Source organism: Rhinopithecus bieti, unplaced genomic scaffold (assembly GCF_001698545.2).
Source record: "Rhinopithecus bieti isolate Rb0 unplaced genomic scaffold, ASM169854v2 scaffold_32760, whole genome shotgun sequence".
NCBI classification, from domain to species: Eukaryota; Metazoa; Chordata; class Mammalia; order Primates; family Cercopithecidae; genus Rhinopithecus; species Rhinopithecus bieti.
In genome coordinates, this window is record NW_016813956.1 from 429,555 (window position 1) to 443,514 (window position 13,960).

Consider the following 13,960-nt stretch of genomic DNA (forward strand, 5'->3'; position numbering starts at 1 on the left):
AGGGCCACCTTCATCGTCACACGAAGTGTTGTAACTGATTACAGCGAAGATAATGGTTATTTGTGTTTCGTTTTGTAAACTTTATTGGCTTGTGGCTGAGTTAAAAACAGCCGTTTTCAGCGATACTCCCAAGATGGCGGATGTGTTAAGGACAGAAAGCGAGAGAACATTAGAAACTTGTTAAGGTATTTCGATCTCAAACCTCCACACAAAAAAATAGTGGAAATGATTCAGGAATACCAGCCATCTTTCGTGACGTATGGTGTTTTATTACTAGTTTTCTAAAATTTACCTACTCTTAACATTAGATGGCTACGACAACTACAGTAAGCATTACATTTTTTGAAACGGAGTTGCTCTTATCCAGGCTCGAATGCAATGGCGCAATCTCGGCTCACCGCAGCCACCCCGGGTTTAAGTGATTTTCTGCCTCAACCTCCAGAGTAGCAGGGTTACAGGCATCCACCACCACAGCCGGCTAATTTTGTATTTTTAGTACAGACGGTTTTTACGTGTTGGTCAGGCAGGTCTGGAACTCCCGACCTCAGGTGATCCGTCCGCCTTGGCCTCCCCAAAGTGCAGGGATTAGAGGCGTGAGTCACCGTGCCCGGCCTAAGTGTTATTATTTATTAGCCATAGAACCTGAATGATATTAGGGCGGCTGTGGACAGATCAATTACTGGTAAACTTAAAAATCCATTGCTTGTGTCCAGTCGCGGTGCCTCAGGCCTGCAATCACAGCACCTTGGGAGACAAAGGCGGGCGGATTACTAGAGCTCAGGGGTTCGAGACTAGGCTGGGCAAACAAAATGGTGAAATTCCGACTCCACTAAAACATGTGAAATAGGAAAGTTAGCACGGCGTGGTGGCGGACGCCCGCAGTCGCAGCTAATCTGCAAGGGCTGAGGCAGGAGAATCGCTTGAGCAGGGGAGGCGGAGATTTAAGTGAGCTGAGATGGCGCCACTGCACTCCAGCCTGGGCGACAGGGCGAGTCCGTCTCAGAAAAAAAAAAAAAAAAAAAAAAAGTTTGCCCGGGCTCGGTGGCTCATGTCTGTAATCCCAGCACTTTGGGAGGTCGAGGCGGGTGGATCACTTGAGCTCAAGGAGTTCGAGACTAGCCGGCCAGCACTGCAAAACTCCATCTCTACTACAAATACAAAAATTAGCCAGACGGGGACATGGTGGCGCGCGCCTGTAGTCCCAGCTACTCTGGAGGCTGAGGCAGGAGGATCGCTTGAACCTGGGAGACTGAGGTTGCATTGAGCCAAGCTCGCGCCACTGCACTCCAGGCTTAGAGCACAGAGCAAGGCTCTGTCTCAAAAGAAAAAAAAAAAAAAGCCTAAGTTTTTGTCTTACCCAGTGAATTCTTTGCTGGGGCACTTACTGTGATTTCAGGTCATTGATCTCCAGTACTGGTTATTTATAACCTAAAGTGTTTCTCCTTGTGCTTTGTCAACCTACCGTGTTATATATCTCCTGTGATCCCGCCTCGTAACATTTTCATTTTTTCACCACACCGAAGAAGTGGCTTCTCATTTTTTTTTTTTTTTTTTTTGTCAACGATCAATCTACTGTGTAAACACTATGTCATACTTTATAGGGACACAGAAAATTATGAAAATAATTATGGCCATTGCAGAAATGTTGTTTGACAACTCCTGCCCTCAGGTGATCCGCCAGCCTCGGCCTCCCAAAATGCTGGGATTACAGCCATGAGCCACCTCACCAGCCAGTTGCTAAACGAATTCTTATTGCCACAGACTTTTTTTACAGACAAAATAATAATACACTGGTAAAGCACACCGAAGGATTTTAAAACATTGCCTTTGAAACACCAATACATTCAGTGTGTTTTCACTTATATTAAGCACTATACAATTAAACAATGAAGAATTGCCCAGAAAAAAATAATGTAAATTGCCAGAGGTTCCATGGCCTGTTCTTCTCATGTGAAGGACAGAAGGTACAAGGGGTGACTGTCTTCTGGGGTTGATAAAACAGGAAACTCAGGGAAAACTGCCATAAATGTTAATAGGAGAAAAAGGGAATTTGCACACAAGCCAAAATATAGACTAAGCACCACTTTTTTCATCATACAGAATATTTGCTGAGCTAGTTAAATGAGAACATTTAGGTGGAAATAAATGATGTGCCTAAAATAGAATGTTCAAAACAATAGTGGATTTTTTATTGTGCAGTTAGGATGCACCAAACACACAGTCCTAAAGATCATGGGTTTTTGAAGCAGGGTCAGCAATATCTAAGAAATCATGTACCTGCATAAATGAATTATGGCCTAATGAGCAAGTCACCACAACAAAAAGCCAAGAGTGCAAACAACTATTTGTGGGGAAAACAAACAAACAAACTTGATAAACCATGGAATTCCAAGCAATAAAAGTAGCAATCCCATCACAGCCTATTTCTGCATTATTTTGAAATAACTAGATTTTTCTTTTTTTTTTTTTTCGAGGCGGAGTCTCACTCTGTCGCCCACGCTGGAGTGCAGTGGCACGATCTCGGCTCACTGCAACCTCCACCTCCCAGGTTCAAGTGATTCTCCTGCCTCAGCCTCCCTAGTCGCTGGGATTACAGTGGCCTGCTACTACATCCGGCTAATTTTGTATTTATATAGAGACAGGGTTTCGCCATGTTGGCCAGGCTGATTAAATAACTAGAATAACAAGAAATTGCGCTGGGCACGGTGGATTACGGTGCTGTAATCCCAGCACTTTGGGAGGCCAAGGCGGTCAGATCACCTGAAGTCAGGAGTTCCAGACCAACCATAGCCAACATGGTGAAACCCTTGTCTCCACTAAAACTACAAAATTAGCCAGGTGTGGTGGCACACACCTGTGATCCCAGCTACTCGGGAGGCTGAGGCAGGAGAATCGCTTGAACCCGGGAGGTGGAGGTTGCAGTGAGCCGGGATCCCGCAACGCGCCACCGCACTCCATCCTGGGTGACAAGAGCGAAACTGTCTCCAAAAAAAAAAAAAAGTTGCAGTAATATTTCCCTGAACCCAGTTTTCCCTGGGCATAGTGTACAGCTCCACCTGCACCCTGGGGTTTTAATTGGAAGGCTCCCGTGCCACGTAAAGTTTGTTTATATTAACTTGTATCCGTTTCTCCTGTTGATGTCTCGAATGAACTCTTAGGGCAAGCCAAAAAAAATAAGATGATTTAACTCCCTATACTGTCACAAATAAAGCTTTCGTACACTTTTGTCCACAAGTTGTTTCCTTTTTCCCTGTAGTTTTGGTTTTGCCTCAGCACACAGCCGGGTTTTTTTGTTTGTTTGTTTTGAGACAGTTTCGCTGTAACCCATGCTGGAGTGCAGTGGCGCGATCTCAACTTACTGCAACATCTGCCTCCCGGATTCAAGCGATTCTGCTGCCTCAGCCCCTGGTATAGCTGGGACTGCAGGAGGGCGCCACTACGCCCGTCATTTTGTTTTTTGGCTTTGTACTTTTCGTGAAGACGAGAGTTTCACCTTGTTAGCCAGGCTAGTCTCGAATTCCTGACCTTTGTGTAAGTTATTCGCCCGCCTTGGGCTACCACAGTGCTGGGATTACAGGCCTGAGCCGCCGCTCCCGGCCATTTTGAAGACAATGGAAAAGAGAAAAAAGGCTAGAAGAGCCACCGGCCCTCCCCCTATCCCCTAACCCTCCACGTTCCTTGTTTCAGGAGACGTTACTCTCTAGTGCTACCACGCTTTCAACTGAAACTGTTGGTGGCTCTGAAAAGAGCCTTTGGTTTAAGTTGGTACACACCCTTAGTACAACTTATGCCCTCTCTCCGCGAATGCGGCGAGCTAGCTGGATGTCCTTGGGCATGATAGTCACTCGCTTTGCGTGGATGGCACACAGGTTGGTGTCCTCAAAGAGCCCCACCAGGTAAGCCTCGCAGGCCTCCTGCAGCGCCATCACCGCCGAGCTCTGGAAGCGCAGGTCGGTCTTGAAGTCCTGCGCGATCTCACGTACCAGACGCTGGAATGGCAGCTTGCGAATCAGTAGCTCAGTCGATTTCTGATAGCGGCGGATTTCACGGAGGGCGACGGTGCCAGGCCGGTAGCGGTGGGGCTTCTTCACGCCACCGGTGGCCGGCGCGCTCTTACGAGCCGCCTTAGTGGCCAACTGCTTGCGCGGGGCTTTGCCGCCAGTGGACTTACGAGCCGTTTGCTTCGTGCGGGCCATAGGAATGAGTTTCAAGCAACGGTCACAACGGAACCAACAGTTGTTCTTACTCCTATTTATAAAGGCAAAGTCCTTCTGATTGGTCCGAATCTTCCAATTTCGCGCCCTGACTTGTGATCGGCTACTAGGTCTCATTTTAGAAAACCTTAACCTATCTAAATACTTTTTTTCCCCTAGTTCCTTACATTTTATTATGTTTTATGTGCCTACCTGTATTATGTACCTTCACTGATTTTATTTTAATCACTTTGGGATTACGTTTGACAGACGGAAATGAACTTTCTGCAGTTCCGGAGCGATTTCAAAAATTCCGCGTTTGAAAGTGATTGGTGCAGCTCAATTTGTCCTTTATATTTTTAAGAAAATTCTTACTTTGAAGAAATATTTTACTTTTAATGTAGGTACCCTATTCCTTATATTCTGAACCTTTCAACAAACACTGGTTTCACTTCCAGACACTCCGTTCCTAGGGGATGTATTAAAATCCCATCGCTCTTGAAATGTATTCATCCTTTGATTACCGAAAAAGCTTAAATTTTTTGTAAGAATGCTGACGACCATGATAGGATTATAAAAGAAAGCCGATGGTATAATTCTGGAAACACGTAAATCTTTAGGTAATTTCCATTTTAGAATTAGTTATTCATAGATAATTTTAAATCCGGAAGCTGCAATTTGGTAGGAAACTAGAAACATAATATCCGTCTTTGTTTCTGTTTAAATTCGCACCTAAGGAGACATAACTTATAGCTAGATGTTACTAACAAGGCATTAATTTTCTAATGTTTTGAATGAAAACTACGTTTTATCCCCCGGGTGGTGTAGAAAAGGATGTAAGGTAGGTTTCGCATAAATATCCAATCAAAAAGTGACTTGAATTTAACTTTTTTATTGGCTGATTTGGTCCAATCAGGAATTGAAAATGATTAAGCACCTATTTGCATAAAAGACCTACAAAAACGGCCAGCTGTGCTGTTAAGCGTCCACTCTTGGGTGTATTCTTATTCTTTAATTTTGTTGCAATGCCTGATCCAGCTAAGTCCGCTCCCGCTCCGAAGAAGGGCTCCAAGAAGGCGGTAACCAACGCGCAGAAGAAGGATGGAAAGAAGCGTAAGCGCAGCCGCAAGGAGAGCTACTCTGTGTACGTGTACAAGGTGCTGAAGCAGGTCCACCCTGACACTGGCATCTCCTCCAAAGCCATGGGGATCATGAATTCCTTTGTCAACGACATCTTCGAGCGCATTGCGAGTGAGGCTTCCCGCCTGGCGCATTACAACAAGCGCTCTACTATCACCTCTAGGGAGATTCAGACGGCGGTACGCCTGCTGCTGCCTGGGGAGCTGGCCAAGCACGCCGTGTCCGAGGGCACTAAGGCTGTCACCAAGTACACCAGCTCCAAGTAAATGGACGCATGTTCAAACCCAAAGGCTCTTTTCAGAGCCACTTAACAATTTCAATTAAGAGTTTTAATGCTGGGTGCTGCTGTTTTCTACCGGAGAAGTGTGGCCAGTACAGGTAAAATTCTCCTACATTGCCAGTTTATCCTGTGCCTCTGTTAAACACTAAGATTTTAGAGCTCATTTGTCTTTATAAAGGTGGTGTATAACTACATTGCCCAGGCTGCTGGTCTTTAAGTTTTCCCACCTCAGCCTTGCCTTGTATTGCTGAGCAGACAATTTGACACAGCAGGAAAAGTGGACATTCTAGTTTAGGAACAAAAAGTTAAGTTTAAAACCTAGATGCAATCAACTTGGAGCAACACGTCCAGTCTGGAGCTGGTAAATTTGAGTATTCAAGATGACTTGAAAATACATTGAGCGCCTACAATAGTGAACCCACTCTAGATAGCATAATGTGATCTTTGTGGGAGCCTCCTAGAATTTAACGTCAACTGGGATATTGTAGTTTACCAAGTACCTGAGAAAAATTGAAATTTCTTAATAGATAAGGGTTAGATGACAAACTATGAAAATGAAAAAAAAAATGCCATGGAATAAACCTTTAGTTATTCAGCAAGTAATATGAGGGGTTTTAGGTGTCTGAAAAAATTTAGATTTGTAAGACAAAGTAGAGCAGACAATATAAATACTAAAAGACCTGGCAACAATGTGTCTTTGTTTTTAGGTAATGTTGGTTGGCAGTCAGCAAAAAGGCCAGGCTCAGGGAGTCTTAACTTGAAAACGCTAACAGGAATCAGCAAAACTATGTACACAACTTCTGCTGTGGATTTTTTAAATACCAAGATTGCCAACTGTAATGGTAGGGTAATACAGACTGAAACCTCTACATTCCTCCACCCTCATGGGCATTTCTCTTGAATCATAAAATGTAGGGGTAGCAGGAGGTAAGGGAAGAGTATTTTAAGAACCTAGATCTGAGATGTACCTTCAATTTTTCTCAAAATATCTGGTGGATGGACTAGTACTTTGAGTTTATTCATTTACTGAGAACCTATTAAATTACAGAAAATACTTAGGAAAGAGCAGTGAAAAATATAGAAACTATCCCTGTCCTTTACCTGGATTGAAATCTAAAGTGGATATTGATACAATAAACTCACAAACTAAAGAAAGAAACATAAGTCTGAAGGTCATGTTTTTCTTTTAAAACGGGCTTTTGATGGGACTGAATTTAAATTGCCAAAAGCTGAATTAACATAATCTTGAAAACTTGCAAGTTCATGGAGGCAGTTCTGAAGGGAGGGTGGAGCAAAAGAGATGGCAGAAGAAGAGCCAGCAGCATGGAATTCAAAAGTAGATTTTCTTGCCTCCTCCCTAGTGGCCAGGGAGGAGGGGTGGGGAGAGAGCAAGAGAGTGATGACAGAGGAAGGGAGAGAGCACAGAGTTCAAGTCTATATTGATGGAACTATGGTTAAAAATAGGGGCTACCCATTTATATTCTCATCTGGCCATGTCTCATCAGTGGTTTACAAGGATTTCATAGAATTGCTTTACTAAAATGTACAACCTCACTGAAATATAGAAAGTAATACTATAAGACAGCAAATATTGTATATTTATGCAAATAATTTTTTATAAAAGATATTTTTAATGTCCACCTGTGTGAGTTAGTATATGATACCTGTGTGAATTAGTATATGATAGTCCACCTGTGTGAGTTAGTATATGTCCACCTGTGTGAGTTAGTATGATGACTATATGATAGTTACATTAACTATGATCATCATATGTTACATTAACATATGATGACTATATGATAGTTACATTAACTAGTATCTATCTAGTTATCTATCTAGTTACATTAACTAGTATCTAATAGTTAATGAAAATGAAAGTCTACTTTTCCCTCACACAAACCTAATACAGCTCAGACATGGGAGTTCCGATATCCTTAGAAATTCCCTCTGTCGCGGGCAGGCACGGTGGCTCACACCTGTAATCCCAGCACTTTGGGAGGCAGAGGCAGGCGGAGCACGAGGTCAGGAGACCATGCTGGCTACCACAGTAAAACCCTGTCTCTACTAAAAATATAAACAATTAGCTGGTCGTGGTCGCTGGGGCCTGTAGTCCCAGCTACTCGGGAGGCCAAGGCAGGAGAATGACGTGAACCCCGGAGGGGGAGCTTGCAGTGAGCCGAGATCTCACCACTGCACTCCAGCCTGGGCGACAGAGACTCCATCTCAAAAAAAAAATACAAATTCTCTCTCTCTCTCTCTCTCTCTCTCTCTCTCTCTCTCTATATATATATATATATATATATATATCTCATACATACATATATACATAAAATGTGTTTGTCCTCTATATATAAATGTAATGTGTTTCTTATTATTTGAAATACTCTCAAATATATTCTGCTATTGAATTCTCCTATGAAGTACCAACCCAACAAATGGGACAGATGAAATTCATAAGAAGTGTTAAGTATCACCTATACAAGAAGTCTGTGAAATGTAGACAAAATTCAAAACCTATATTCATAATCAATCATAAATGAGTAGCCTGTGAGATGTGTTAGACATAGAGAAAGTCAGCAGGGCTTGTGTGTGTGCTACTCAAGAGACAGGAAGAGATGAAAGAACCAAAACCCTTTGGATATTTGTGAGACACCACATATTTATAAAGTACTCAATATTTATGGGGTCATAAATTGACCGCCCACTGTTAACACCTGTTTTGGCTGGCCTCATTGGCCCTCTACAGACAGCATGAATATAAAAGGCATGGCTGGTCAGCATACCACTATTGAGCAATATAGGTGGCTGTATACCAATAGAGCAAGCGTGTGTTGGCTCCACATAATTTGCATCTGCTGACTTCTTTGCTTATCAGGAACTCTGTTTCTTGAAATCACCCTCTCAGTGGGCAAAATATACAAGAGGGAGAGAGAAACCTCACACATATGACATGCATAACCAAGGATTCAGGTACTGAGACTGTGTCATTTGCAACCTATCTGAAATGTGTTCACTTGCCAAAGCTCTTTCTGCTTGTTTCTTGCTACATGTTTCAAATTCATTCAATAAAATTAAGCCATGGAGCTCAGGAAACTTACATTGGGCTATGAGACTTTCTATTCACAGCCTCTGGAACAGCCTGCCTGGTAGTGTATTTGGAGGCTATCATTGCATTAAAGTAGTTTTCCGCATGACATTGTAATTTTGTCTTTCTGAATATATCCCTGTTCCAGCTCCAGCTATAATGTTCACATTTAATCCTGAAGGAAAGGAAGGCCTGTGCAGTGGCTCACACCTGTAATCCCAGCACTATGGGAGGCTGAGGCGGGCAGATCACCTGTCAGGACTTGGAGACCAGCCTTGGCCAACATGGTGAAACTCTATCTCTACTAAAAATACAAAAATTAGCTGGGCATGATGGCCTGCACCAATTATCCCAGCTACTCGGAAAGCTGAGGCAGGAGAATCACTTGAACCTGGGAGGTGGAGGTTGCAGTGAGCCAAGATTGCACCACTGCACTCCAGCCTGGGTGACAGAGTGAGAGACCCTGTCTAAAAAAAAAAAAAAAAAAAAAAAAAGTAAACATTGACAAGAATTGCTTCAGTTAGGAAGATAACAATGCATCTCTAACTAGAATCAAATGTTCATTTTAACATGAACAGATGGCGCTGACTTCAAATGTAGCTGTTCGCAATCAGCATAGGACTTGGTAAATCAGAAAAACACCTTGAAAAATGAAGTCAGGGCTACATGGTCACACTCAATGCCTAAAGTGAATGAGATTGGGCTGAGTTTGAAGTCCAATGGCACTGTTTTTTTTTGTTTTGTTTTTTGAGACGCTGTCTCACTCTGTCACCTAGGCTGGAGTACAGTGGTGTGATCACAGCTCACTGCGGCTTCAACATCCCTAGACTCAGGTGATCCCACCTCAGCCTCCCAAGTAGCTAGGACCACAGGCACACACCTACATGCCCAAAACATTTTTAAATATTTTTTGTAGAGATGGTGTTTTGCCATGTTGCCCAGGGTGGTCTCAAACTCCCGGGCTCAAGTGATCCACCTGCCTTGGCCTTCCAAACCGCTAGGATTACAGGCATGAGCTACTGTGTCTAGCTATGCTATTATAAATATCCATTCTAGTCAGTAATCAGGTACAGAAGCAGCTCCAATGCTACCTGCCTTAGTCCTGTCCTCTATCTTCCCGGATTTTCTCAACTCAGCATTGGAGACATACCTATTGGTGTCAATGTTCTTTATGCATTGACTCCCCCGACCCCCACCAATAAGATTCAACTTTGCCTTTTGCTTGCTTGCTTTATTTATTTATTTATTTATTTATTTATTCATTCTTGGACGTAGTTTCACTCTTGTTGCCCAGGCTGGAGTGTAATGGCATGATGTTGGCTCACTGAAACCTCTGCCTCCAGGGTTCAAGTGATTATCCTGCCTCAGCCTCCCGAGTAGCTGGGATTACAGGCGTGCACCACCACGCCTGGCTAATTTTGCATTTTTAGTAGAGACAGGGTTTCTCCATGTTGGTCAGGATGGTCTCAAACCCCCGACCTCAGGTGATCTGCCCACCTTAGCCTCCCAAAGTGCTGGGATTAAAGGCGTGAGCCACCACGCCTGGCCACCTTTTATTTTAAAACCTCAGCTTTCTCATTTCAAGGTAATCTGCCTTGTTTCTCAAAACCTTTCACATCTGAAATGCCCACATTACTTAAATCAAACCACAAAGGTGAACCACACATGGTCCTTATTATCTAGGACAGGAAACATTGTCCCATGGAGAAAATAATGTATACAACTTATCAAACAAAAATAACCAAAAGAGTCAGAATATATTTTTATTGTTTTTGTTTAAGCCCTTCTTCTTGCACACTGAAGAATATAAAGAATTTATTCAAGCACAAAACATAAGGATGGACCACCTGGAAACACCAACTCCAAAGTAATAGAGATAGCATTCTGAAATAGGGAAGTTCAGATTTCATTTATATAGGCAGAGTTAGAGGAGCTTATAGCAAGGCTCTGCACAACTTCGGGGGAGAATAGCTGAAGGCAGCTGTTAGCCTTGAGGCAGAGGGTGAGGAGTATGTGCAAGGAAGCAAGGGGAAATTACCTTGATCAGGCTTGTTTGTTTGAAGTTATCCAGAAATTCACCTTTGAACATCCATGTGTGTGACATTCCCTGAAAGGGGAACAATAAATGTTAATTACCCACAGACTGTGTTTGCCCCAGGCTTTCGGCATTCTGCCTGCACTGAATAAAAGCAAGCAGCTCCAGCTTCTCGAGGTTGCACTTTGGCCACTTGACCCAGGTGTCTCCTAGCTGCTGTTACACACTGCATACCTGTGTGTGAGTACTCTTCATCGTCAGTCAGTCAGGGTCTGCGGGACAGATCCGGCAGGTGGTGCCCAGTGTGAGGAACACTGCAACGGATCTGGACCGAACCCTTTAAAATGAATGTGAAGTGACTGCTCAGTAAGTAATTGGTCCCCGCTGGGGATTTCCAAGTTCAAGGGGATTTTCAAGCTAGGGTTTCATCATGGGACAACAGTTATCAGCTCAACAGCAACAGTATATAAAAATATTGAAACAGCTGCTTAAAGCTAGCGGAACTTTGGTTTCAGAGGCTCAATTAAGGGATGTAATGCAAAGTGTTGTATTCCATAGCCCATGGTTCCCAGAAGAAGGCACACTAGACCTAGGGCTCTGGAAGCAATTGGGAAGAAATCTTAAACAACATCATGTACAAGGGCAACTGGTCCCAGTAACATCTTTAATATTATGGGCCTTGGTTAGGGCTGCTTTGGTCCTGCTCTACACAGAAGAGCCTAAAAAAGGAGGGGAGGAAGAACTATCATCTACCTTACTGCCTCCTCCTCCTCCTCCTTAAGCCCCGCCATTACCCGGGTAAAGATACCAAAGAGGAGACAGAGGTTTTTCCTAAGTCTCCTCCCCCAATAAATTGGGAAGAAGACAAGAGATATACTACAGTTATGGGACCCCGTCTTAGGCAAGCAGCATTAGAAGGGGAGCTCCTGGCTTGTCCCATGATGCAAGATCAACAGACCAATTAGGTACATAAGCCTATTACTTTCAACACTTTTAAGGAAACAACGAAAAGCATTAGAGAAAATGGACCTACTAACCCATTCACAAGAGGATTAATTGAGGCTATAGCAGATAACTACCATATTGACTCCATGGGACTAGTCAGTGCTAGCTAAAACAACTTTAGAGGCCAGTCAATAACTCCTCCAGAGGGCAGAATATAATGAATTGTGCGAACAACAGGCTAACCAGAATCAATTGGCAGGACAGAACATAGCTGCTGTGCTCCAGGGGAGGGGTCCCTATATTAATATATAACAACAATTAAATTTTGTCCCTCAAGTCTATGCGCAACTGTCTTTGTGCACTCAAGGGGCCTAGGACCAAATTCCCGAAGGTGGAGTTCAACAGAGATCTTTTATAAATGTTCCACAAAGGCCTCAGGAGCCATTTGTTGAATTTATCAATCGGTTAACCCAGGGACTTAAGAGACAAATCAGTCATGCCAAGGCCGCTGATATCTTATTGTTGTAATTGGCCTATGAAAATGCTAATGTGGATTGCCAGCAAGCAATGCAAGCAGTCAGAGGGAAAGCAGCTACAGTAGGGAACTCATATGAGCATGTCAGCTGGTGGAGACTGAAACACAGAAAGCCAGAATACTGGCTATGGCATTAAAGCCTCAAAAGTAAAAGGGATAAAATTCAAATTGTTTTCAATGAGAAAAGTCAGGTCATATGAAACAGGAATGCCCCAATAGTAAAGACCAAAGTAACTCAGGAAAAGAACCCCCTTCTATATAAGAACAAGCCATAGTGGAACGTGCCCATTCCACCCTTAAAAATATGCTTAAAAAACAAAAAAGGGGGAATATGAGTAAGGACCCTACAACATTACTAGCACAAGCCTTATTTACCCTTAACTTCTTAAATTTAGCCTTATTTACCCTTAACTTCCTAAATTTAAACGATAAATTTCAATCAGCCATAGAAAAGCACTTTGCAAAAACCTTTCAGAATATGAAACCTTTAGTTTTTATGGAAAGATGTAAATAGTAATCTATGATGCAGTCCAAATGATTTGTTAACATGGAGAAAAGGATATGCTTGTGTTCACACCCCCTCAAGTCCTCTTTGGATTTCTGTGCGACACATCAAACCATACCATGGCGTGGCTGGAACCCAACCCGGTACCAAAAATAAAGGAAATGACCCTGCAGGACCCGTAGCCCCAGAACGATGCGGCTTCCATGGACAACACAGGCCCTGGACATTATGCTGAAGAAGACAACTCAGGAAGCTGAGCGAATCCCGCTCCAGACACAAACACCATTCACTCCAGATAATCTGTTCCTTGCTATGCTCTTTGTTGTACATTGCAACACTCATAGGGTATTGGTTTTTCTCTCACTCTGCCTGCAACTCGTACCTGCTACACTCTATTAGGCCCATCTTCTAGAGTCACCTTTCTTCTGCCCTGTTACTTAGGCAGACAGCCCCTTCCCAGCTTCTAACAATGTGACTGCTTTGGTAGGAGGGATTAACACACCCCTGGTGAGGTTCCTCAGTAACAGCCCTATAGAACAATGTGCAAAAACACCTCTCCTGGATAGACCCCCACTCCTGGGGTAACTCTTTGATTGGAAAAGAATATTGCTGATTATACTCATGCTTGTCTTATGTTATCTACTGCTTCTAGGATGCAAAGCTGGAACACAAGCTGGAACCGCTGCACCTGTCAAGCCTGTCACTGTGCACATCTGTATTCTTCAATCAACAAAACCTGATGCAAAAAACAAAAGGGGGAGATATAGGAGATCAGTCAGAGTGGTAGGAGAAACTATAAAGAAAGGAGCAGACCTTCTGAAAGGTCAGAAGGCTGCTCTTACATACTGCATACCTGTGTGTGAGTACTCCTTTCATACATCAGTCAGCCAGGCTGTGCGGGACAGACCCCGAAAAGTACGACAACAAAGGGGAGGTTAAATCTTTAACAAGGATCATTAATTAAGAAGCCAGGGCCGGCCAAGGTGGCTCACACCTGTAATCCCAGCATTTTGGGAGGCCAAGGTGCGTGGATCACGAGGTCAGGAGTTCAAGACCAGCCTGGCCAAGATGGTGAAACCCCATCTCTACTAAAAAATACAAAAATTAGCCGGGCATGGTGGCAGGCACCTGTAATCCCAGCTACTCAAGAGGCTGAGGCAGGAGAATTGCTTGAACCCAAGCGGCAGAGGTTGCAGTGAGCCAAGATCATGCCACTGCACTCCAGCTTGGCCAATAGAGTGA

The 13,960-nt window shown here is 43.5% G+C and overlaps 2 protein-coding genes across 2 annotated transcripts in view; one reads left to right on the forward strand and one right to left on the reverse strand.

Moving 5' to 3' along the window:
- Positions 1–3,729: 3,729 nt before the first annotated feature.
- The window catches only part of LOC108513389 (uncharacterized), a 22,079-nt gene continuing 11,848 nt past the window's right edge, over positions 3,730–13,960 (reverse strand). Inside the window, exons 2-3 of the mRNA XM_017849130.1 lie at positions 5,223–5,570; positions 3,730–4,248 (exon numbers count right to left, since the gene is read on the reverse strand). Of these exons, the coding sequence (XP_017704619.1) occupies positions 3,786–4,248; positions 5,223–5,570 (811 nt within the window). The 3' untranslated portion in view covers positions 3,730–3,785. The remainder of the gene's footprint in view (positions 4,249–5,222; positions 5,571–13,960) is intronic.
- Positions 5,174–7,154, forward strand: LOC108513434 (histone H2B type 1-F/J/L-like). Its single transcript, XM_017849187.1, has one exon. It carries the CDS (start codon positions 5,219–5,221, stop codon positions 5,597–5,599), a length of 381 nt encoding a protein of 126 aa, XP_017704676.1. The 5' UTR covers positions 5,174–5,218; the 3' UTR covers positions 5,600–7,154.

Excerpts from the sequence above, each read along its gene's own strand:
- LOC108513434 (XM_017849187.1), top strand. The coding sequence starts at position 5,219 with ATGCCTGATCCAGCTAAGTCCGCTCCCGCTCCGAAGAAGGGCTCCAAG.